General features: G+C 43.8%; 1 protein-coding gene across 2 annotated transcripts; it reads left to right on the forward strand.

Moving 5' to 3' along the window:
* LYPLA1 (lysophospholipase 1) lies at positions 1-25937 on the forward strand. 2 transcript variants are annotated; one of them, XM_029068879.2, is made up of 9 exons: positions 1-183; positions 2253-2284; positions 14956-15021; positions 16817-16864; positions 18779-18849; positions 19212-19285; positions 19977-20078; positions 21871-22047; positions 23972-25937. In XM_029068879.2, exons 1-9 carry the CDS (start codon positions 115-117, stop codon positions 24023-24025), a joined length of 693 nt encoding a protein of 230 aa, XP_028924712.1. In that variant the 5' UTR covers positions 1-114; the 3' UTR covers positions 24026-25937. The 2 variants fall into 2 exon arrangements, with proteins under 2 accessions (XP_028924712.1, XP_028924714.1); XM_029068881.1 differs by having other exon boundaries at positions 133-183; positions 14956-14981.
* The last annotated feature ends 932 nt before the right edge of the window (positions 25938-26869 follow it).

Raw genomic sequence — 26869 nt, forward strand, 5'->3', positions numbered from 1 at the left:
GGGGCGAGGGAGTCCGGCGCTTGGCGGGCGGCCGCCCCACACCGCCGACCCGCCGCCGTCGTCCTTGTCTCCTCCCTTCCGTTTCCGACGCTCCTCGTCGGTTGAGTCCGGTGCATGTGCGGCAATAACATGTCCGCTCCGCTCCCCGCCATCGTCCCTGCCGCCAGGAAGGCCACCGCCGCGGTGAGCAGGGGCCGGGGGGGAAGGGGAGAGGAGAGGAGAGGAGAAGAGAGGAGAGGAGCCCAGCCCCGGAGCCCAGCCCCCCGCGCGTCCCCCCTCGGGAGCCCCGGGGGCTTCTGCATTGCGGAGGAGCGTGGGGAAGGGCGACGGACGGGGGCGGCCCTCCTCTTCGCCTCCCACGCTCAACCCTCCTGCTCTGCCTCTGGTCAGTCCCCCCGGGCAGCCCCCCGATCAGTCCCAGCGGTCAGTCCCCCGATCACACCTTCGCTCAGCCCCCCGGGTCAGTCCTCCCGATCAGCTACCTGGTCAGTCCCCCCTAATCAATCCCCTCCGGTCAGTCATCCCCAATCAATCACCCCTAGCCTGTCCCCCCATGGTCATTCTCCCCTAATCAGTCCCCCCCCCGGTCATTCCCCCCTAATCAGTCCCCCCCCGTCAGTCCTCCCTAATCAATCCCTCCCCGGTCAGTCCCCCCATATCAGTCCTCCCCTGGTCAGTCCCCCCAATCAATCCCTCCCCGGTCAGTCCCCCCTAATCAGCCCCCCCCTTCCGGTGAGTCCCCCCCAATCAATCCCCCCGGTGAGTCCCCCCGATCAGCCCTCCCGGTCAATCCCCCTAGCCAGTCCCCCCCGGTCAGTCCCCCCTGATCAATCCCCCCAATCAATCCCCCCATGGTCAGTCCCCCCAATCAATCCCCCCCCCGTCAGTCTCCCCTAATCATTCCCCCCCCCCCCCGGTCAGTTCTCCCTAATCAATCCTCCCCTTGTCAGTCCCTCCAGTCAATCCCTCCTCGGTCAATCCTCCCTAATCAATCTCCCCCCATGACATTCCCGCCGATCAGCCCCCCGGTCAGTCCCCCCAAGTCATTCCCCCCAATCAGTCCCCCGGTCAGCTCCCCCTCCATCAGCCCCCCAATCAACCCCCTTGTGAGCCCCTCTGGTCAGTCCCCCCTAGTCAGTCCCCCCCCCAGGTCAGTCCCCCTTAATCCCCCTGGTCAATCCCCCCCATCAGCCCCCCGATCAACCCCCTTGTGAACCCCTCTGGTCAGTCCCCCCAGGTCAGTCCCCCCAAATCAATCCCCCTGGTCAGCCCCCCAATCAACCCCCTTGTGAACCCCTCTGGTCAGTCTCCTCTGGTAAGTCCCCCCTAGTCAGTCCCCCCCAGGTCAGTCCCCCCCAGGTCAGTCCCCCTAATCAATCCCCCCCAGTCAGTCCCCCCTAATCAATCCCCCTGGTCAGGTCAGTCCCCCATCAGCCCCCCGATCAGCCCCCCCGGCCAGTCAGTGCCCCCCTGGTCCTCCCCGCCGGACACCGGGTCCCCCCTTCGGGACCCACCAGGAGCCTCTTCCATCCCCTTTAAGGAGCTCCTACTCCGTGCAGAACCCTGCACTAAGCGCTCGGCCCGCATCTCCCGCCGGAGGGGACCCTTGAGGACACTTTTTTTAACTTCAACAGTTGCCGGAGCGATCCCCCGCACCGTCCCCCCCTACCCCCGTCCTGTTTTGGTAATAGGAGCCCGCCTTTGATTTTTTTTATTTTCACTTTTTTTCTCAGCATGGGTTTCTGAGAGCTTGTGCCCCGGCCAGAAAAATTGCCGACTTTCCACCCCCAACGGGCGTGCGTGGAAGAGGGCCTTCTAGAGGAGGGGGTAGCTCTTGAGAAACGTTTGGAAATATAAAATATCCAGTATTTGGGGGGCGGGGAAGGGCTTGGTCGTGTGGCCACGGATTTTGCAGTGTCGGAGGTGTTGGTTTCGAACCGAAAAACTACGGTGAAAAGAGACTCTGAGCTCCCCGGAGTCCGACTGGGTTTAGGACTTACAGAAGTCGGCCTTTAGGAATGCCTTTCTGGGCAATCTCGACGAGTTTGAGGTGCACAAATTAATTAATCCTCCCCGAGAGAGATGGAGGAAGTGCTATTGCCATCGTGGGTGAGGCACAGAGAGATTAATTAACTTGCCGATGATAATAGAGTCTAGCGGAAAGGCAAAAATGATCTGTGCCCCGATTTTCTCTCTTGGGCCAACCAAACGTTCTCCGTTGCCGTTTGTGAATTTTTGCTTTTTTATTCTAGGTTATTTTCCTTCACGGATTGGGAGATACCGGGTAGGTATCGCTTTTAATAGAGTAAAGAGAATCGTTTATAGGAGTGAGAACTGGCTTTATGCATCATAACCAAACAGGAAGTCAAGTTTCACAAGAAGGTGTTTGACTCCCAAATTTCTGGATCACGTGTCATGTGAAACCTAATTACATCTCCGTCGTATTTTGGTAAATAAGAGCTCCCTCGACTTTCTCGTGCTTTTCTGCCTCTGGATTTTAAATCGAGTTGGCCCCTCGTTTCCAGTTAAGGATGCACTAGATTGTAAACTCCCGAGGACACGGATGGCGTACTCTGTCGTACTTTCCCAAGAGTGTAGTAGAGGGCTCTCCGCACCTAGGCGTTCAGTAAGTAGCATCGATCGATTAGGACAACCTCTTTTAGCTAGGGGTTGGTTAGTGGAAGGAGCGAGCTGAGGTGAACAGAGTTGGTGGCCTCATGAGAGAGGCTAGAGGCTCGAGGGGGGCCGGCGACTGCCGGAGCAGATCAGTAATCCTGTAACCCATGCTTTACATACTCCCTCTCCACCCGAGCTGCCCCAGTTTTAATCCTAACAGCACACTCAACCTCCAGATCCAGCCATAATGCAGTTCTTCTGAGGATTGATTTGTCAGTGATGGAATTTCATCTTTAAAAATTGTGGCTGAAGTACCTGTAAAAGCTCCACTAACTTACCTCGCTCCTGATTAATTCGTTCTGGGTGAAAAGATTGTGCAGCCTTTCCAAACTACCTCCTGTGGAGATTTGCCCTGTGAGGGGTAAATTTAAATGAAATAGGAAGCGCCTGGGAATTTGCTGGCTCTGGGCAAGAAACTTTCCGCGGTTAAATGCCCAGCAAACAGCACCAAGTAGATTGTTTTTAGCACGCCTGGTAGAATTCTGTACAGGTGAGATTTGGGGGGGACCTTCCCTAGCCTGAGCTGAGCCATTCCCGATAGGTGTTGAGAAAGGCAGGTCTGGTCCACTTTTAATAAGTCTGGGCAAGAGAACCCGCGTTTAAAGGAGGTGGGCCCCTCCGTTTTCATGCCCTTCATTTTGATTTCCTCTGAAAGGATATATAAATGTCATCTCGGATGTATTCCTCTCTGTGTTGCTGGGCAGCAGGGGTGGGATTGAAGGGAGACTGGAAAGACCTGGTCCAAAATCAGAAGGATTCTATGCTGGCCTGGCTTGACCCGACTCTGAATTCAACAGGACCCACAGTTAGGGCTCCCGCAGCCGCTGTAGATATTTGCCCAAGGACCAGGAAGTTGAAATGGAAAATTGGGGGTTACAAGAGGAACCAGTGCTTCACTAGGGCCTGCGCAGTGACATAGTGCAATGTAGTGGGTCCCACTGCATTCTTTTGATAACTTGATGAGAGGTTTTTGTTTGGCTTGGAATGTTTTGTCTCCCTGCAAGCCGGAATGCTACCTGATGATTATGAGACCCCTGTGGGATAGGGACTGTGTATCTGACCTGATTATCTTGAATCTGCTCTGCACATAGTAAGCACTCAATAAATGCTATTGAATGAACTTGATTAGCTTGTATCTACCCCAGCGCTTAGTAGAGTCCCTAGCACATAGTAAATGCTTAACAAATACCATAAAAAATTGAATACCTCCGATATGACATCTTGTAGGAAAAAAGCAGCATGACCTTCCCCTCCCCTCAGCACTGTGCTCATTTGTATATATTTTTATTACCCTATTCATTTTGTTGATGAGGTGTACATCCCCTTGATTCTATTTATTGCAATTAAGTTGTCCTGTTTTTGTCCGTCTGTCTCCCCCGATTAGACTGTGAGCCCGTCAGTGGGCAGGGATTGTCTCTCTCTGTTGCCAAATTGTATATTCCAAGCGCTTAGTTCAGTGTTCTGCACATAGTAAGCGCTCAATAAATACGATTGAATGAATAAATGAATCTGCCTCAGTGTATAGTACAGTGCTTGACATATAGCAAGCCCTTAACATGTACCACAATTATTATTTTTTGATGAGCACCTGGAAATGAAGCCTCAGCATTAATCAGGGTATTTAAACTGGGTGTGGCCCCTTTCAACCTAAATCTGGGCAGTATATAGGGTGAAGCTCAAACAAAAAGCATTCATGGATAGAATTTAGTCAATTTGGGCTTAGGCGAGGCCGGTCCAGCCTGGTCTCTCCTTCCGGAGCTTGGTCTGAGGACTGGTTGGGTTGGAAATCATGGTTGACTACAGCTCAAGCAGAGCTCTAGAGCAGACTCAAGTTGCTACACTTAGAGAGGCTTAGTAGTATCCTCTAGTTCCCGATTAGACAAAGATTCAGTCTTTTTTTTCTTCTCGGTGTAGATTCCAGAAAGCTCTCACAGAGGAAGGTGATCTCCAAATGTTAGGTGTAAAGATGGGAATGAGTCGAGCTACTTCGTGAGAGTCTCTTGCTTCTGCGTCTGTTGGGTTTTAACGTTAGTTATGTTAATGTTTGACGTTAGTGAAATATTTTGACCTCAGATTGGAATTTCACATGTAAAGCCGGCAAGTGGCAGATCTGCAGAACTGAGGGAGGAAAAACCGCAACTAATTCAGTAATTCTAGAACTGTATAAGCAAAACAGTTTCTGCCCCTTGGTGACAGAAAATGATCAGTTTCATCTAGAATTAGATATTGTTAATGTAAGCCCTTTTTAATAGTTGAAAGCAGAGTGTTTGGGTACGTTTGACAACAGAGACTCCTAGCCGAAAGAGTTATTCCACTTCGTGCAGAGCGTCCCTTTCCATCTCAGCAGGGTCAGTGCCCATTTCCACTGTCTCCTGGGAACTCCAGTCCAAGCCTTGTAGAGAAGAGGAGCAAGAGCCCAGGCTGAGTTGGTAGGGTAATAGTGAACAGAGTCATGCTCAAAGCTACAACATCATCAGTGGTATTTATTGAACGCATACTGGTTGCAGAGCACTGTACTAAGCAGGATGCTCACCTTTTGCTGCTTCTTTCCCGTCAAGGGTTTTTCCGGGGTAAGAGTCAGCCCGCTTTCTGCATTGTACTCAGATAGCCAGGAGACATCATGCTTTTTCTGGAGCATCTACACAAATGATACGCAGGACACTGAGCTCCTTGATAGAAGTCCAAGCCAGTCCTGCTTGTATCTGCATCTGGCTGAGGTGCGATAGCCGTGACACTACGGCACTAACTACGGATGAGGTGGGGAGGACCAGAAATGGCTACAAGCTTGCTTCCAGGGGAGGCTGCAGTGCGTTCATCACAGCTGCCCCTGAGGCCACACTTGAAATGAATCCCAACATATGGTCATTTTTTCCCCTCGAATCACCAACCAAGTTTCCAGCCTTCTGGGGAGTTTGGCCTACCTTCTGGTTGAGTAGTATTGCAAACTACCCTGCCTGAAGTGAGGGTGGCCTTTTTTTTGGGGGTGTGTGTGTGTGTGTATGGTTTATTATATGCCAAGCTCTTACTGTATGCCAAGCACTGTACTAAGCTCTGGGATAGCTACAGCATAATCCGGTCCAACAAGGGACTCACAGAGTAAAAAGAAAGGAGAACAGAGTCCCTGTTTTGCAGATGAGGGAACTGAGGCACAGAGAAGTTGTGACTCACCCAAGATCACAAGACAGGTAAGTGGCGGAGCCAGAACTAGGTCCCAGGGCCTCGGACTCCCAGACCCATATTTTTTTCCACTAGGCCACGGTGCTGTAGAGAAGATTGGTGGATCACTGAAGACCAGCTAAATTGAGCAGTTTACCAATCTGGACTGGCCCCGGGACTTGAGAACCAGGAGGTTTTCCTGATTCACTAGGAGGCAATTTGGTCACTTCCAAATAGTAGAGGTGACTTGACCAAACTGACTCTGGAGCCCTGCTGATTGACAATCTGAATACGAGAAAATGATTTTAAGAAAAATGATGTTTCATCTAGAATTAGATATTAATGTAAGGTCTTTCGAATAGTTTATAACACAGTGTTTGACAAGCGGAGTTTTATAGGGAATGCATTGGCGGTATTTTAAATGCTATCATGCCACACCGAAGGGAGGCAGCCGGGTATAGTTGGGTAGAGTTTGAGCCGATTCTGCGGTGGTGAAAGCTTGGCTCTCACTGATCCTCCTTGCCCCAGGCCTCCCCAGCAATTGGCAGAAGAGGCCAGAGCAGCAAATCGGGCAACAGGGGCTTCAGTAGTAGAAGCAATGCAAACGGTGGGAGAAAGCACAGGAGCCCACCTGACAGTGCTCCGTCTGTGGCTAGGGATTGGCACGCTAGCTGGTGCGTTCTGGTTCGCTTGCTGCCCCCTCATGTGGGCCACGGATTAATAAAGTTTCCAAAACACTTTAAATGGCGTGGCATCTTTCCAATCAGGTGGGTGTGTATAAATAGAATTGACCTACCATTGTGACCAATTGATCATAAGGCTGTCTTTAAAGGTAGGCAGTAGAGTTGTGGCGCCCGATGGGGCTTGAAAAATTCTGGCCCACCCGAGAACCAGTCACCAAGTTTAAAGAAACATCTCCTGGTGTGAGGACAGATATTTAAAGGGGGTCACAGCTGCTCCGAACAGCTCCTAAATATACCTGTTTCAGTCAGTGGGGACAGTAAGAAGTAAATAGAGGTGTCCACATTCTTGGATTTCACCTTCCCGGTTGTCAGTCGGAGGTGAAACCAAAGCACGCGGCATTTCAGGATGTGTGTTTCTCCCTACTTCACCCTCTCTATTTATTAGCTGTCTTCCACAGGAAGGACCACCCAACCGTGGTCAATTCTCTCTCGGTACTAGCCTGAGGCCGGGGTTCCTGGGCTCGGCCCAGACAGGACTCTGCCATAGCAGAAAGGTAGCTTGGTAATGTAGTTACAGTCAGTATTATTTGCACAGGTCTTTTGCTGCATCTGTCCTCCTACTTAATAATAATGTTGGTATTTGTTAAGCGCTTACTATGTGCAGAGCGCTGTTCTAAGCGCTGGGGGAGATACAGGGTCATCAGGTTGTCCCACGTGAGGCTCACAGTTAATCCCCATTTTACAGATGAGGTCACTGAGGCACAGATAAGTGACTTGCCCACAGTCACACAGCTGACAAGTGGCAGAGCTGGGATTCGAACTCATGACCTCTGACTCCCAAGCCCAGGCTCTTTCCACTAAGCCACGCTGCTTCTCTAAAAAGGGAGTGTTCACTGAATAGTGTAACGGTTCTCATTAGTTCAGCACCCTGCGTGTGTAACAATTTTGTTATTTTCAGACACTGTCCAGTAGATCACAAATGGCAGTTTGGTGGTCCTGGTTGTCGTTCATTCAGTTGAATTTACTGAGCGCTTACTGTGTGCAGAGCACTGTACTGAGCTCTTGGGGAGAGTACGATACGACAATAAACCGGCATTCCCTGCTCACAGTGAGCTTATAGTTTAGAGGGAGAGGCGACAGCGTGAAGCTCCTGGTTCTCCTAGATTGCCAGGGCTGCACTGTGGAAAAACAGGCCCCGGTTCCGATGCTGCTCACATGCACGATTTCTTGGCTTACAAGCTGAGCCCGAACAGACTTGCATTGTTGGAAGAATGTCCCCTAATTCCCTAATCACCTTCTAGCCAAGACACGTATTGAAAACAAGTGTTAGGGGAGAACTGAATGTTATAGGAAGTGTGAGGGGAAAGAATAAGCAGTAGTATCAAAGTACTTTCCAGGATGCAGTCTGCTTACGGGGAGGGTTGCCCTACAGAGTTGGTTTTGTGGTGGGACACTTTAAAATATTTAATGTTTTTCTTCCTGAGCAGCCAAGGTTTTTTTTTCATTGTTAATCTTTAGATTCTGCTTATTTAAGGCACAGTTAATATTAACTAAGCTTTTACTTAACCCTCTCAACATTTAAACAAATTGTATTGTTGTCTGGAGATTTGTATGGATTTTGGACTCGGATCGCTAACCGATATAATTTAGCAATTAGTATGCGACTAGCATACTCCAGTACTTAATAGATTAAAACAGATAGGTCGATAGATTAAAAACAACTGTTTCTGATGGTAAGCTATATGAGGGCAGGGATCGGGCCTACCTATGCTGTGTGAGTTTGGGCAAGTCACTTAACTTCTCTGTGCCTCAGTTCCCTCATCTGTAAAATGGAGATTAAGACTGTGAGCACCACGTGGGACAACTTGATCTCCTTGTATCCTCCCCACCACTTAGAACAGTGCTTTGCACATAGTAAGTGCTTAACAAATGCCAACATTATTATTATTACTCTCCCAAGTGCTTAGTACAGTGCTCTGCGTGCAGTATAAGTACTCAAGTGCCATTGATTGATATTTCAAAATTTAGCTCTCTTGAGGATTTATACTTCACGCAGATCTGTTTGTGATGAAGCAGATTTATATAGCATGATTTCAACATAACACAGCTTCCTCATTTCCTTCCTCCTCCCTTTTTTTGAGGAACACTGGGATTTCCCTTCTGTGAGAGTTGTCTAATTATATGCAAATACTTGCTCCTTCTCATGTCTCTGTCAGAAGAGGGCAGGTTTCCACCTTTAGCAGGAAATTTGTATTCTGACTGGATATCTGTTAAGCCTCGGTTAATTCTCCGTACTCCATCCCTCTAGTCCGTGAGCTCATTGCGTGCAGAGACACACATCTACGTCTCTGTTGTTGCGTCCTCTCTCCGGGGTTTAGTATTACGCTCTGCCCCTAAGAATGCACTCAATGAGTACCGTTGCTGATGATGAAGTGATGCCAGAGGGAGAATAAGAGACACCCAAAACCAGAAGGAAGAGTAGACCAGGAAGGTTCATCTTGCATATGCAGGGGTGGAAACACTTGGAACCAGAGAGGAAGAAAAGCCATGCATTTTTTTAGGTCCAGTGATCACTTATCAAACTGTCCTTTTGCTATGTGCACACAAAAAGTGGGATCTAGTGGAAAACTTAAGCAATCTAAAATCTAATTTTGAATTAGGATAACATTTAAATCTTGAAACTTGAGATCTCAGAGCAGGGTCCTCTTTTCCTTGGAACAAATAACAGAATGCACACGTAAAATGTCTTTGGAAACATATGAGAACTTTCAAATGTGAGCCATTTAAATCTTAGCCTTGCCAAAGGGCTCGGTTTATATATTCCGAGCAGTGGATTTTTAAGTTAATGCTATTATGGATTTTTAAGGTAATGCTGTTTATTTTCAACTCACATTCCCTGTATTTCCTCCTAACCAAAAGGCTTTTTACTTTTAAGAAGACAAACTGTTTTGCAATAAAAAATTAATGTCTAGTATTCAAGTCAGACTTAATTGTACTGCTCCAGAGAAATCCAGTCGCATTTTTGTGGAGTTGAATGTAATCTTTCAAATTACTAAAGTAAATTTTCCCCTGCAAACTTGCTCATGTCTGAGGTGAGTAGTGGTAGTTTATGGTAGGTGCTAGGTGCTCTTAGCGTGACAGGGAAATATTTTGAATAGTCATTATGATGTTGCCTTTGTGAACAGTTCAGAATTTAGTCTAAATCAGAAAAATAATGATCCATTTCCAGAATGAAAAGGTGCCCCAGGGATTGGGACCGCCCCCCACACTCCACCTACCAGTCTCCTGGCCTACTTTTTTAGTTTTGCACTTTCTGTATTGGTTTTAGTGACATTGCTGATGCAGAGAGAGGGAAAGCACTTGGTTAAAATGGAAACAGGGAAGTCGTGTGCTAGAAACACTTTCCGTAGAGGGAAGGAAACCAGACAAGAGATGGAGATTGGATAGCATAAAGAATATGTTGATAGTTCAGGGGCGGACCTAAAGATGTTGGCAGTGTCTTGAATGTTGTGTCAGCAGAGGATGAGGGTGGGAGAAATGGTTGGTGAGTTTTGGGTGTGGAAGCCATCGCTCAGCTTTTGCCCACGCACTCCGATCCAGGATGTTACACTGGGAGGAGGCAGAAAATAACAGAAGGAAACAGGGTGGGAAGCAGGGTGGTGACAGAGGCCTGGGGATGCTCCTCATTATGGTGAGAAATGAGTCTGGGATCCTAGAGCTGTGGTGAGGGAACAGGCATGCCTGGAAAGATGGCTGGTGTGGCACCACTCTGCCACGTGTGCCAAGGTTGCTGACGCCCGATCGAAATTGTCAGACGCGGAAAGAAAGAACTAAGGGTTGCCTTCGGCGCTGTCACTTCCTGCTCTTTTTCCTGTGGAGAAGGACAGAAGGGTTTTTGTTCTGTTTGAACTTTTCTCTACTGTGTGATGCTAATTTGAATTGCTTATGTTAGTGAGAACCACATTGCTCTTGGATCGTCTTATGACATTGCAACATCTTTTTTTTTTGGCACCCTATCTTGTCAGCTAGTTCATTTACAACTGACATTTATAGATGAAACATTTCTTCAGTGTGTAAAGCAACGAGAATATTATTTTTACAGGCTGCCCTGTTTAGATTTTATTCCCTCTCTCCTTCGCCACCCACCAGGCCAGACTCAAATGCTTAGATAAGCCTTGTGAATCATCAGGGCCCTCAAGCCTGTTCTGAATCTCCACATGTTCCCAAATGGCTCTTAGTGGTCACTCTCCTCAAGATCTTCATAAACGCCGCCTTCTCCAACCCTCCATACCCCTGAGTCGGCCGCAGAATTGGAGCTGGTAGGGAGTAGTGTCTTTTGTTTGAGGCACGCTCATTATTCAGTCGATCATTTTTATCGATTGCTTACTGTGTGCAGAGCACTGTACTAAGCGCCTGGGTGGGTATAACAGAACAATAAACAGACACATCCCCTGCCCACAACGAGCTTAAGCACGAAGAGCGATCCTGCGCTTCGGCCACCCAGCTACCTTTCTCCGTGCCACAAGCCAAACGGCCACTAGCCTTCTTTTCCAATTTTTAAATTTGGGTAACAACACAGGGCTGGCCCGACCTGGCCTGGGGCACCAGGAAATCCTTAATGGGGCAGCGTCAGTGTGGGCTGATCTGGGTCCCGTCCACAGCCTCGGGCAGCCTTTGGCTCCTTATGGGCCCTAGACAGGCCTGAGTAACAGGTGGACGAAGAGTAGTGATCGTTGTTGTTGAGTGTCATAAGGAGTTTTAATGCCTGACATGCAGTGATGCTTTTTCTTTTTCCTCCCTCACTCTCAAACCTTCAAGCTGGAGACTTTGTGGTAGGTATTTTTGGAGGCAGGCGAGTCCTGGAGCTGCGTATCTCTCCGAGTTCCTACAAAATGAGGTTCTTATTTATTAGATTTATAAAGCGCTGGCTTGGCGCTAAGCTCTGGGCTAGACCTGAGAGAATGAGATCGGGCACAGTCCCCGTCCCACACGGGGCCCGCATTTGGGGAGAGCACAGAAATCACAGTCTGATGTTCTGAAAGCATCTTCTGTTTTAGAACCAGAATTTTGTTTTGGGACTGTTTAGATCAGGCTGTTAGCCCCAGGTCATAGCTAGCACCAATTTTTGTAATTGAGCATGCAGTTGCAGAATACGATTGAAAGGTTGAGAAAGTTTACCGTACCCTCACGTGTGGCTCAAAAATGTTATAATAAAGCTAGTGGCCAGCATCACCCCTTGGTAGCTAGCGAGGAGAAATGGAATAGCCCTCTGAAGTCAAATAGCTTGGTCAGAAATCAGCAGGGAAGAAAAGAAGCACCACGGCCCAGTGATTGGAGCATGGGCTTGGGAGTCTGAGGTGATGGTTTCTAATCCCGACTCCGCCGCTTGTCAGCTGTGTGACTTTGGGCAAATCACTTAGCTTCTCGTTGCTTCAGTTACCTCATTTGTCATTTTACAAATGATTAAGATTGAGTCCCACGTGGGACAGCCTGATTACCTTGTACCCCTCCCCCCAGTGCTTAGAACAGTGCTTTGCACATACTGTAAGCCCGTTAAAGGGCAGGGACTGTCTGTATCTGTTACCGATTTGTACATTCCAAGCGCTTAGTACAGTACTCTGCACATAGTAAGTGCTCAGTAAATACTATTGAATGGATAGTAAGCTCTCAACAAATGCCATTATTATTATTATTATTAATCCCAGCTCTACCACTTGTCTGCTGTGTGACCTTGAGTAAGTCACTTCCCTTCTCTGTGCCTCAGTTCCCTCATCTGCAAAATGGGGATTCAATACCTGTTCTCCCTGCTACATAAGGACCTGATTATCCTGTATAATCATATTATCATGTGCTTAGTACAATACTTGGCAGCTAGTAAGTCCTTAACAAATACCACCATTATTCAGGATAATCCTGTCAGACGCAGTCCCTGGGCATCAAGGCGCTGACCGTCTGACACTGTCATACTGTATTCAGTCGGAGCCTTGTTTTCAAAAGACCGTTCTCCCACTCTGCTTGTTGCATCCTATTTTCAATGACACGTCCAGGCAGAACTGAGTGGTAGGATAACAGAAGGTCCTAAAGAATTTCGATTTTTGTTTTAACCAGTTTCACAGCACCATCTGCTGCCAGAGAAACTGTCTCTGCAGTTGTTTCATCATTGCCATTGCGAAGCACAGAAAGGGTCCAGCTCGGCCTGCTCTCTGATCTCCTTCACTAGCCAGACTAGACGACAGCCAGTTCCCCCTAAACATGGGCGTTGTGTCCTTGAAGAAATTTTTCCCAGATTAGGGAAAACTTAAGTTTCATTGTTTCTGCATTAACTGATGAGGTGCGCAAGCACGCGATGGTTTCTTCCAAAACCATATACGTACTACAGGCGGATGTGCACTGTTCGGAAGAATGATATAGTCCTGGTAATAGTAGAGTATTAAGAACTGACTTTGTGCAGAACACTGTACTAAGTGCTGGAAAAGAATAAACAGTTGGAAATTAGCCGTGGTCCCTGTTCCTCAGGGAGCTTAGAATCTACCTCTGCCTAATTCCATCTTTGTGTTCTACCCAAAATGCATAGTGGAATCCCATGTTATGGCAGAACAGACTTTATGTATAAGATTGCAGCAAGTGGTGAGTGTGAATTTTGAGCATTGTTATTGTATCTGTTCAGCTCTTAACTATGTGTCAAGAACTGAAATAAATACTGGGTTAGCTACAAGGTTAGACCCAGTCTCTGCCCCACTTAGGGCTCACAGTGGGAGGGGAAACAGGTATTAAATTCCTTTTTTACAGCTGAGGAATCAAGGAAGTGTAGCGACTTGCCCATGGCTACACAGCGCGAGATTGGCAGAGCCGGGATTAAAATCCAGGACTTCCGAGTTTCCCTGGCCCATGCTTTTTCTATTAGGCCACCAAACCTTAATTAATTACATACATCGTTATTTATATCAACAATGAGAGAAGACCTGTTAACTCCTGAAAACACTTCTAATAATTTTTTTGATGGTTTCGCTTTAAAATTCCACTTCTACATTTTCTAATCAGTTGACAGTATAACTGATTGCATCTTACTCTGTCTTGATTTTGGCTTTGCAAGTAGCCACTTGGATGATGAAAAGATTGTAGGTGCAATCAATATGTAAAATGCAAATTCAGGTAATTGATGCTAATTCTAAATATCCTTGTTTAGTTTAAATTTCTTGGTCTTTTTCTAATTTTGAGTAGTTTCAGTTCTCTGAGCTCAACGTTATTGATTTTTACTCTCCATAGTTTGTACTAATGACCTCTGGGGTTGCTCAATTAGCCCTTACCATGTGTGCTACCGTCTGTTTCATCAGAGTTGAGGGAATAAGCAATCATTAAATTAGGCCTCTAGGGAAATGATGGTCATTGCTACAGCACTTTTATAGCAGTGATCTTGGCCTTAGGTAGCCTACTGCTCTGGGTCTCTATTTGCTGGAGATAGAATCAAAAACAGGACGGGCCAAACAATCTTTCTCTGCTGTAACGTGGTGGTTGTGTTGTTGAATAACTTGTATTATGATTCAGATCTCATTATAACCATTCATTTAATGGAATTAACTAGCTGGGATGGTTCAAAGATACTACGAATAGCATTTTTGGATAACAAATTCTTATATGTTTTCTTCACCACTTACACTTTTCCTGCTTTTTCTTATGTACTAGATAAATGTTGCAAATCACCTAGCGTCTCTATCTGCTGCCGGATTGTACATTCCAAGCGCTTAGTACAGTGCTGTGCACATAGTAAGCGCTCAATAAATACCACTGAATGAATGAATGAACATAATAACTACAGTAAGGAAAAGCTGAGGCAAGGGTCGGAAAGCTTAAGAGCATCACATCCTGACTCACACCACACACAACAAAGAACCATTTCTTCCTTGACGGAATCGACTTTGGCTCACTCGTGAATCGGGTTCTATCCAGAAGAGACGTTATGGGAAGAACATTCCCCGCCTCGTCCATCGTGTTCTATCCAAATTGTGCAGTGGAAATGCAAATTATTAAATAACTTACTGTAATTTCTAACTAGTTTCAGTTTTATTTCTAGTTTAGAGATGTCTTCAAATATGAGGACTGACAAATATATTCTAAAATTGCATTATAAATATACCTTGTGAAATGTGACTTTGTGCTTTCTTCAGTTCTGAATGTAGCCATATTTGAGCGGGACAAGTAGCAATTTATACAGAATTACTGGTAAAGAAAACTGTTTCCTGAGGACAGTATGAACTGCTAAATTTTTGTTATTCAGTTTCCAGGTGAGTGTGCAGATATAAGACAAGTAATTGAAATTGTATCCTTATTATAATTTAAACTTTCTCATAGTGCAATGTACAAGTATTGTCGTTGTTACTAACTGAAGACACTGTTGAAATGACATCAGAACATTTTTGATCTTTTTTTTTCCCTCTATCAGGCATGGCTGGGCACAAGCCTTTGCAGGTATCAAAAGTTCTCACATCAAATATATATGTCCCCATGCGTAAGTCTTTTTCTTAGTTTTTTCACTTCAAAATTTGGGGGGCTGGAGGGCCAGGGTAAGTGATTATATTTTGGAAATTCAAAGATTGACTGTACTTGAAATCTTTGTTTCATCTATTTTAAGTTAAAAGTTACCAAAAAGAGTGCCATAGGTTTTTTTTTTTTTCTGCTTCATTTCCTTGCATTTTGATTATTCTTTTAATACAAGTTTGTCTCTTGGAAGAGGAATCCCTGAAACAAAAGAATAATTGCACTTGTTCTGGGGAATCAGTTGACCTGGGTGCTATGTTATTAAAACTTAGAGTTTTTATTCTACTCAAAATTAGCTTGGACTGTTCTGAAATCTGTAGTCAGCCTGATACAGTATTTCCCCTCCACTTCTCCCTGTAACTTCTCTACTGTTAACGAAGAGAGGTTTTAAAGATTTTAATGTGTCTAGAAACTTGAAAAGAGGTCATTGGTTGAGTCCGGAGTAGGTTTCTACATCTGCTGCAGTGTACCAACCCGACCCACTCGCATCCAGTTCCAGCCTGCAGCTCCTCCAGACTCTCTAGACTATAAGCTTCTAGTGGGCAGGGATCATGTCTACCAACTCTGTTACATCCTACTCTCCCAAGCTCTTCAAATAGTGCTCTGCACACAGTGAGCGCTCGGAAATATAATTGATTGACCTAGAATTAGATTTGGGGCTGCCAGGGGAAGCTCCTGGGCAGGCCTAGTGTTTTCAGCCTCATGCAGTTGTCCTTGAGTGTTGCTCCGACTTGTTGACCCAACAGCCCACGGGGACAATTGTGAAAATGTAAAAAAAAAAAAATCCACACAATGGATTGGTGGATTGTCTGGTGGATTGTCTGGTCCTGGGAAGGTTTGATTTTTGTTTCCTCCTGAACTAGCTTGACTGTCCTGCCTCTGACGCCTAGCTCATGACCTTCCTCTTGCCTGAAACTCCTCGCCCCTTTTAGGCCACCTCTCCGCAACTCACTCTGTTGTCAAATCACTTCGGAAATCTTACCTCTTCCAGGAAGCTTTCTTTGATTCATTTACTTCCCTTCAGGTCACGTCCTCCCAACTACCACTCCTGTGCTTTTGTGCTCCTTCCAAATGCACTCCTATAAATACCAACTCGCCGGCTCTTTCGTCACTTTGCCAGTCACATATCCATCATTGCATTATCTCCTTCTTCCTGTCCATAAATTATCTTGTATCTGTTTCCCCTTTTATGCCGAGAGCTTGGGGCCAGGGATTGTGACTCCTCTCTGTATCGTGCTCTCCCAGGGATTTAGTACAGTGCTCTGCCCATAGTAGGCACTCCATAAATATTATTGATCAATTGTTGCCACTCAGTCCATGGACATTAAAATCTGCAGACCATGGCTACCCTAGAAAGAGGAAGCAGGCTTGAGTATTGTACCTTCCGGGAGCTTAGTCGAGTGCTCTGAACACAGTCAGTGCTTAATTAAATAGCACTGATTAATTGGGTAGAACCAGACCAACCCTCCTCTAGCTAATCTAGCTCTGAGGATGAGTAACTTGGTTAGATTGGATCTGGAAGGAGCAGAGAGGGGTGCCTCAAACCCAATCTAATCTAGCTCCACACCCTTCTTGAGTAAAAATAGTTTTAGAGGTTTGAGAACAACTGATCCGGGCCCAGATGCGACAGAGTATCCGAGGCCAATAATCTGAATTCACAATATGATATCCCAGTAGTTTTTCAGTTTTAATCATTGCAACTAATAGAATTGTGTATTAATTGGTAAGGGAACTAAAATCTTGCTTTTAACGCTTTTTTTCCCTAGGCCTATTATGCCCGTTTCCCTAAATATGAACATGGCCATGCCATCTTGGTAAGTGTATATTCACAAGAATTCTTTCTGCTTTTGCCTTCTTATCAACAGAGGAGCTTTTGTGTAGAGGTTTTTAAATAAGGATCCACATAAAAATTTGGGGTAGCATACTCGTTGGAAATTAGTAATTTAAAAGAATAGGAGTTGTTTTCCTTGACACCTTTTATGGATTCCCTAATATTTCAAACTATATCAAGTGAAGGAAAGAGCACACGGCAAACACAAACTCAAAATATGACTCAAATCAGTATGAAAAATACTTGACTACCGGGTACTGAGTCTTTAGTACTCCTCTAGTTTTTTTTTTTTCATGGATAATGCATGGAACAAGCAGTAGCCTTGGTAGAAGTAGCCTGGATGGGTTGTGAAGTGGGCCGGGAAATTTGTTCCCATTTTCCTGTCAAATTTTGATCGATATCAAAATAACTCAGCATGTTCTATTAGGGCAACGTGTTTCATTCCGACACGTTAAATAAAGCATTAGAAAATGGATTCAAAGAAGCCAGAATGGCCAAAATCCAGCGGTCCTTAACTTGAACCAAAACAGTTTGGGGATGAGCAACTGAGTCAGCAGGTTTGGAGCCGTTGGATGGATTGAGATCAGGATGTAAGATCGTGGGTTTTGTCAAGGAGGTCAGGAAAATCGGATGGAAGGGGAGGAGCGGCCATGATGTTTCTTACCTTGTACTCATCCTTTGCATGACCCTGCAGAGGAATTGATAGCGGCACTGATGGTTTGCCCAGTATCACTCGCACTGTTTTCGACCAAAGGAGACATTGGATCCAGCAAATATGTGGAGGGCAGGGGTGCAGTACATTGCCAAGTATACACAGTAGTCTGTAAACTCGTGGGCAGGGAATGTGTCGGTTTATTGTTGTGTTGTACTTTCCCCAGCACTTAGTACAGTGCTCTGCACACAGTAAGTGCTCAAAAAATAATGATACAATAATCATGTATATCAAACAGTTTGTCGCCAAAATGACTGCCACATAGAGCCCCTAGCACTGTTGTCCGGGGGCAGTTTCCAGGGTAGCCACCATGGTTGTCACTGACCGTCTTAGCCAGAGGTTTTCAGGATTCCTGCCGAACGTGTCCTTCACGTGAACTGCTCTAGGTGGTTGTTTGGTCAGAAACCACAATCTCAGGCATTCCCCTACTTTTTGGCTCTTCCACCCCCCCACACCGTGCAAGGTGTGGATCAGCCTCGGCAGGTGCCAACACGATGAAAGCCTTTAACAGAAATAAAATGTTGACATGCTGTGAATGGTTTAAAAGTCAGCCCGATTTGCAAAGCAGCGTGGCTTAGTGGCTAGAACCCATCTCGGAAGTCCGAAAGACCTGGGTTCTAATCCTGACTCTGTCACCTTTGCCAAGTCACTTAACTTATATGGGCCTCAGTTACCTCATCTGTAGAATGGGGATTGAACGTGAGCCCCATGTGGGACAGAGACTGTGTCCAACCTGATTACCTTGTATCCACCCCAATGGTTAGAACAGTTCTTGGCACATAGCACTTAAGTTCAATTTATTATTATTATTGTTTTCATTATTATTATTCTTATCCAGTTAGCCGAGAGGTAGATTGATACTCTTTAGGAAATGGTGAATAGAAGTCAAAGCCTATAGAAGCTGGGAGGCTTAGGAGCTAGTCCACCAGAATAGTTGAGGCAAGTGGGTCAAGGAATTGGCGTAAATTACTTTTGAAACGAATTGACCGGCCATCCCACCGACCCCTTTCTAAGAGTAGCGGGGACAAGGAGGTAGGAGCGTAGGCAACGTGTCTTGGCACCCAGATCCTCTCAGCTGCTTCACCCATAATGCTAGAGTTTCTGGAATTATTGCAAGGAAATTTTTGTTCTAGATCTCTTTAGCTGCATTATGAAGACAAAAAACTTATTCGGTGTCATTCCTAGGTTTGATATTATTGGACTCTCTCCAGATGCACAGGAAGATGATACTGGAATCAAGCAGGCAGCAGAGAATAGTAAGTTCAGAAAAAGCGCTCGTTTAATAGGGTTTTTTTCGAAAATCAATTTTGAATTGGTGATAAAAACTACTATTCAGAATTTTTGAAGTTGAAGTAAAACTAAAACCTAAGGACATCATCTTAGAATCATTGAGTTAAATGGGGATTCAATACCTGTTCTCCCTCCTGCTTTGACTGTGACCCCATGTGGGACCTGATTATTTTGTGTCTAACCCAGTGCTTGGCACAAAGCACTTAACAAATACCAGAATTATTATTCATTGTTACTATCATTACTATCATTGAGCAAATAGAACAAAATTAAATTTGAATGTAGAGCTAGCTGATTTTCTTTTTGTTGTTTTTTTTTTAATTTATAGTCAAAGCTTTGATAGACCAAGAAGTGAAGAATGGAATTCCTTCAGATAGAATTGTTGTGGGAGGATTTTCTCAGGTAAAATAAACAATTCAAAGCAATCTCATTTTTTTATAGGAATTTCTAGTTGTGATTTTTGCTATTGTAGAATTCTATTTTTCCAAAGTAAGGCATTACAGTATTATAGAATAAAGCCTCTAATGGTCCTTGAACATAGTGACTCGAGTTATTTGCTCTGAAGAAGATTTTTCCTTTCAGAAGTATTAAGTTTAAAGTATTAAGTATTTAAGTATTAAGTTTACAATCCATACTTCCAATTCTTCCCACTGCAAATTATTTCTGTTATCTATGCCTGGGCTTCCTTTAATTCTCATTTGTGCCATAAATTATGGTTTGCAAGAAATGGAGCCTTATAGGACAGTTACAGTACATTTGGAAAGGGTCAAAAAATTAAGCAGCATTTTCTTCTCCTCCTCCTTTATTTTGAAATAATCAATACTCCAGTATCAAAATTGTTGGATTTTATATTTCCCTGATTGTTCCTTTTTAATTAAATAAATCCACATTCTTCAATCCCAAGACAGTTCTAACATGTACAAACAAAATATCCCTGTAAGCATAATGGTGAATAAATAAAATGTTGAGGTTTTTGTGTAGCTTTCTAGAATGAAAAAGTATTAACTCACAAAGACTGAGAATAATTTTGTTGGGATGAAACCAGTTAATTTTAGGGAACTTTATCATTCACTTCAGTTTCATTTTTTCATAGGGAGGAGCTCTGTCGTTGTATACTGCTTTGACAACTCACCAGAAATTGGCAGGTGTGGTAGCCCTGAGTTGTTGGCTTCCTCTTCGATCTTCATTTCAACAGGTACTGGATTAATAGGTTGTAGGTCTAGCTGTAGAAATTTCTGATCTAAAGGAAGATTTAATTTTTCTGTTTTCCTCTGTCTCCCTCTCAGGTGCTTGAAGTAATTACTGTATTTGTAAGATTTGGTCTTTAAGGTTTATTTTTCCTCTCGTGGGAGACCCAGCTAATTGTTAGAGTTGCCCGCCTCCTTCCCATATTTTTTGATCATTATGTCTTTTATTAAAGCCTTTAAGATAACTTATGGCCATCTTTACTGAGGCCATAAGCTTTGAATATATAGTTTATTATTTTCTGTGTGTATGCCTATTCACCTAATTCTTCTGTAATACGGGGATCGTGTTCCTAAAGAACACTGCATTAAGGAAAACTCATTCTGTAGTTTCCCCAGGGACCAAGCGGCTCACGTGTGCACCACCATTTAGTTCTTCCACACGGTGTCATGTTGTATCCAGACATGCTTGCATTGTCAGTAGAATGGTCCCTAGTTCTCTAACCTGTGTACTTGGTGAACTGTGGTTATATGTAAATCAAATTCCCTATTGTACCATTATATACACAGAATAGTGTGCTTTAGCAGGATCCTCTCTCTTTCCCTCTCCCAACCTCGGATAACTAATTGGCAGGATATCCAGATTTCTCAGAAGGTGCTCTTCTCAAGACCTTTAGCACATGCAGCTAAATTGAGATTGCTGCCATTCAAATGGGTAAAAGGCAGTCCCAGAAGCACCGCGTATTCCGAGGCAGCGGGGAGGTGTGCTTTGCCTTCCCATTCCAGCGGCTGGTAAATGCCAGCAGCTTTGGTGCTTCTATGTGGTCGCTTCTTCATTGAATGAGGTCAGTAGAGATCGTTCTGTTGACCATTACACTCAAATATGGTCAGTGGGGACATTTTGCATGTTTCCAGTTTGCTTTTTGTATAGAACGCTATTAAGGAATCAGGGACATTGTAAGTCTGGAGTCAACACGGTGCACAACGTCAGTTCTCTAACACAAGCTTTCATTAATGCCAGATTCTTCAGAAGAGCTGACCCTACCTATATTGGTGTATGTTGGGTATGCAGGTGCTGAAGTTCGTAATTTGACTTCTTGCTAGAAGAGAACTGGATCTGATTTCAATGCACAGCATCCAAAAGAGATGGTGGAAATGTGGGCACTTAATAATAATAATTATAGTGCTTTACACACAGTAAACACTCAGTAAATACGATTGAATAAATGAATGATTGTGTCCGCTAGACTGTAAGCTCGTTGTGGGCAGGAAACGTGACTACCAACTCTGTTAGGTTATACTCTCCCAAGTGCTTAGACGAGCACTGCTCAATAAATACTTTTGATTGGCTGATTGATGGTGAAGCACTTACTCTAAGCCAGATACTGTAGTAAGCCCTGGGGAAGATGAAATGTAAGCAGATAGGTCACAGTCGCATCCCACGTGGAGCTCACAGTCCAAGGGGAAAGGTGAATGGTTAATTCTCATTTTACCAATGAGGAAATTGAGGCACAGGGAAGTTAAATAACTTTCCACGGAAACACAGCTGGCAAACGGTGGAGCCAGGATTAGAGTCTGTCAATCAGTGGTATTTATTGAGGGCTTTACTATGCACAGCACTGTAGTAAGTGCTTTGGAGAGCACCGGAAAACAGCGTTGGTAGACATGTTCCCTGCTCGCAACAAGCGTTCTTTGTAGAGGGGCGATTAGAATCTAGGTCTCCGGAGCTTCTCCTAGTAGGCCACACCTTTTCCCACTTCATAAAGGCTGGTTGTTGATTATCCTTTTTTGGTCTGCTTGCAGGGTCCCATCAGTGGGGTCAACAAAGATATTTCCATCCTTCAGTGTCATGGAGAATGCGATCCTTTAGTTCCGCTCATGTTTGGTTCTCTCACCGTCGAAAAGCTAAAGACTTTGGTAAATCCAGCTAATGTAAATTTCAAGACCTACGGCGGCATGGTGCATAGTTCGTGCAGTCAGGTAAATATTTTGACTTGGTGAAATTGAAATTGTTCTTGGTATTTTTGCTCCAAAGGCTGTTTTCCAAACGGACCAAATAGATTATTGTTGTTGTTGTTTTTGTTAAGCATCTACTACACATCAAGCACTGCTCTAACAGCTGGGATAGATACAGTCTAGAGGAGGAGTTTACAGATCACCACTCTCCCCACCGTCAGAGACTTTACTAAATTCACATCTCTTCCAAGATGCCTTCCCTGACTGAGCCCTCATTTCCCTTATTCTCCCTCCCTCCTACTTCACCTGTTCACTTGGGTTTGTACCCCTCAAGCACTTTTTAGTGTTCACCCACCCAAAACCCCACCGCACTTACGTACTTATCCTTATACTCAGCCATTTCCCTAATCTATTTTTTTCATGTATGACCCTCTCTAGACTAAACTCCTTGTGGAAGGGGATCGTGTGTACTAAATTCTGAATTGGACTCTCCCAAGCTGTTAGTACAGTGCGCCGTCCACACAGCGCTTCCTAAATTCTCTTGATAGACTACCAGGCGTGTACTTGCATAATCGGTCCACCTTTTCCCATAAAGTCTGCACCCCATAAAGAAGGGAAGGGTTATTACATAGGGAATTAAGAGGAAAAGGAAAAAAAAAAAGGAAAGGAAGAAAAAAGAGGCCATTTGAAATCACATGTCTTCTATTGCTGTCCCCCAGCTGCTGCATTCAGTCGTTATTTAATGAATTATGGTAACTCCCCCACCCCACGCCTCTCCTCTTCCTATCCTGGAGTTTGCGCCTCTCCACAAGTCTGGATCTGGATCTTCCACTTTGAATCCAGTGGCATTTGAGTGCTCACTTGGTGCAGAGTTCTCTACCAAGCACTTGGCAGAGAGTAGTAGAGTTGCTACACAAGATCCCTGCCCTTAAGGAGCTTACAACCCCACAGTTTGCCTGCCTGGTTAAAAAGATATTTTACTTCCTCCTCAAAATCTAGGAGGTAAGGCTAAGGCTAGTGGGTGGGAAGACATACGATGGGAGCAGTTTATTTTTTTTTAAGCAACTTCCCTATGTGGCAGGCACAGTACTAAGCGCTGAGATAGGCACAAACTAATCAGGTTGGACACAGCCCATATCCCATATGGGGCTCACAGTCTTAATCCCCATTTTACAGATGAGGTAACCAAGGCACAGAGTAGTGAAGTGACTTGCCCAGGGTCACGTGGCAGATCAGTGGCGGAGCAGAATTAGAATCCAGGTCCTTCTAACTCCCAGGCCTGTGCTCCATTCACTAGGCCAATTCTCTGGAAATTGTGAGAGTGAATTCAGTAATTCAATTTTTTTTCATAATTGGAACATATTGACGGTGCTATTTTGTGTTATTAGCTCTAATCATTGACTTTTTATAACTTTTTAAATACAGAACCCTTCAATGTATTTTACTTTATTTCCTCTGGGAAACTACTTTGTTTAGCACTCTTTGGCTTGACTCTATTTCCGTGGACCCGGTTAAGAGTGCTAAAAATGGGTTAAAGGAGAATAGGGGAATCTTTGAGGGAAGTGAAAATGTATAGACATTTATGGGATCTAAAAAGTTGCTTGTCCACAAAGGACTATTTAAATGAGAAGTTGAAGATTTTGTTCCTGATCACACCCCTGGTCCAGTTGAATTGAAACTGATATTGGACTTCAATATACACAGTAAAGTACGCCTCAATCAATCGGTGGTATTTATTGAGTTTTTACTGTGTGTGCAGAACACTGTACTAAGGGCTCGGGAGAATACAGTGCAACAGAATCGGAAGGCACGTTTCCCTCCCCACAACGAACTTAGAGAGTAGAGTCTTCGTAGCCACTAGCATTATTTTATTCATATAAAGTGTTTTTAGTGGGAAATTAATTTCTGAAGAATGGATAATGGCTTAAATTGTTTATTTCCCAAATAGGAAATGATGGACGTCAAGCAATTCATTGATAAACTCCTACCTCCGGTTGGTTAATTGACATCATTTGAAACCGTCTATACAAGTACACCAGCATCGTTGTAGTAGAGTATAAACCTTTTCACACACCCAGTCCTGAAACTTTATTTCTACTCTTGCAGTGTTAATACAGTTTTGCAAATACAGCCAATGGTAAGGACTAAATAATGTCTTCTCATGGGAAGTTACGGTATTTCAAAGTTTTATTCATATATTTAGAAAATATATGACGTAAAATAACAGGTATTACTGTAGACGAGGCAGCTGGTTTTCTTGAAGTATAATTCAGCCTAATAATTAAAGCACTGCTATCTGATTTTGGATTACTGTTTTTAAAAAAAGAAATATTAGTACGGTTAATGAAAATATGTCGAGGAATAATTGATCAGTTACATCAATCAATTTATGCATGCTGTGACTTAGTCTAAGGGTTTATTCTAAAAGTGGTTAGTCACCATGCACTTTCTATATTTTTTTTAAATATACGGAACAGCCATACAAGGTGCGAAATATGTGATCAGAATGGATCGGTATTATATTATCCAGTTAGGGATCAATGCTTTTAAGAAGTAGTGTAGGCTTGTTCTGTTGCTCTCCCTTCTAGGTAGGGGCTAGTCTGTATGTTGCCTTGCAGAATATTCCAACGAAGTAACATTTGGAAATATTCCCACTTGCATGACAGAGAAGCTTGTTCCTTATTTCTTATTTCTCTCCTCAACTCAATAGTAACCTCCATACTGTTAACCGCTGGGATAATTTACATATCGCAACAATTGGCCACCGAATCTTTAAACAATGGCTTTAGGCTATATATTATGAAATAAGGATCACTTTTCTGCATCACAGATTTCTTCTCTAGCGCAGATCGAGATCCTTTCAGTTATTCGTATTAACTGGGACATATGCGACCAGTTCACATGTTTTTCAGGCTTGATATTCAAGTAATTTTGTTCCGAAAGCCATATTATGTGAGTGTAAAATAGGATGGAAAAAATTTACTGCAGAGTGAAAGAAAAGAGCCTTGTTACAGCAATTATTTAGCTCAGGATTACTTGCTGAATATTACATAGGCACCTTTCCCTGCTTTTTAAAACTCAGTTCAAACAACATGAATCATAGGACTATGCAAAGCTATTAAGTGCCCCATAGTATTAGCCACCAGATTTCCATTCTGAAAGTAATTTAGGCTATTTTCTCGTTAAGGATGTGGGATATGAAATTCTATTTCAGTTTACTTCTTTTGCCATTTTTTAAAACCAAGCACTGTATAAAATAACTGGCCATGAGAGAACTGGGCCCTGTTCCGGCTAATAGTGGACTGATGTGAATTCTGTAAGCGGATTGAAAAAGCAAAACAAAAACCCAACAAACTTAAAAAAAATTAGTGCTTTTTCTTTATCGTAGTTAGAAATTCTCAGATCTCTGGTAAATGATTGGTAAACAAACTTGTTAAAACTATCTGAAGGTCTTGTATTTTAATCAGTACCTTGAAAATAGTAGTTTGAATGCAACACGGTTGAATAAATAGCAAAAAAGTAGGCTTGGTATTTTAGAGCTGTTAGTAATTAAATGTGTTCTGCTGTATTGCAACTCTTCTAAGCAATGTTATGAATGCATCTTTATAAATAGGTGCTAATCGACAAAATGGTTATAATTTAAGAATGTACTGTATAGAACGTTAATATCGAAGCCATAAATTAAAAGGTCTGGGTTAAAAAATTAAACAGTCTTTACTGAATCACTTTTCTTTATCTCAAAGAGCATAAACTGTTTAAGTTGATCTAAAAATCAGCAAGATGTTATGACTTTGTTCATTTATTTATGATAAGAGATCTTTATGTTCCATAGAAATATTTTGCTGTCGAATGGGGAAAATGTAAATCTTTTTCACAGTTTCTATCAATGTGAAATAAACTCGAAGCTGACAGTCTTGGGAGTGTTCTTTAAGGACTTTCATACCACTATTCGTTTTGGTTAATACTTATACACGATGAGCTGAGTGCCACAGAAACACAAACTGTGGTGAAGGAGGAAAAAACAAGGCCAAAACAGACACAAAGTCGATGTGTTTGCTTTCCCTCGATCATCTCCTAGCCATATTTGTCTTAAGGCATAACTCTGCCTTTTTCCTCTTCTCAGGAATGAATGAGTAGGATTAGGAGAAATAATAATTCTGGTATTTGTTAAGTGTTTACTATGTGCAAGGCGCTGTATTAAGCGCTGCGGTGGATCCAAGCAAATCGGGTTGGACGTGGGACTCCCAGTCTCAATCCCCATTTTACAGATGAGCTCACCGAAGCACGGAGAAGTGAAGTGACTTGCCCAGGTTCACACAACTGAAAACTGGCAAAGCTGGGATTAGTATTTGATGTTCATTGGATGCTGCGCGATGTACTCAACATTTGGGAAATAATAGAAAACCAAGAAATGACAGGCTTTCTTCCCACAAGGACTTACACCCACATGGGTATTGACGATATAAAAATATTTGCACCTGGTGTAGTCAAAATAAATGGTTGAATGTAGAGTTGCATCTATATATGTGTAAGTATGTGTGTATGTGTCTGTATATTTGTGGATACACTACCAGAACAATTGCAGAAGGAAGTGGGACGTTCTGGGAGAGATGTGTCCGTGGTGTTGCTGGGGGTTGGAGACGATTTGACAGCATAAAACAAAACATATATGTGTGTACGTGTGTGTATATGTATATGTATGTGTGTATATAATATGCATATATCATATAGTGTATATATAATATGCATACACACACAAAAATGCTGAGGATGGGCATAAATAAGTTAATGAAGAAGCCGGATGGGTTTATATGACTTAGGGCAGGGGAACCTAAGCCTTGCTAGA

The sequence above is a fragment of the Ornithorhynchus anatinus genome, chromosome 7 (genome assembly GCF_004115215.2).
Source record: "Ornithorhynchus anatinus isolate Pmale09 chromosome 7, mOrnAna1.pri.v4, whole genome shotgun sequence".
NCBI classification, from domain to species: domain Eukaryota; kingdom Metazoa; phylum Chordata; class Mammalia; order Monotremata; family Ornithorhynchidae; genus Ornithorhynchus; species Ornithorhynchus anatinus.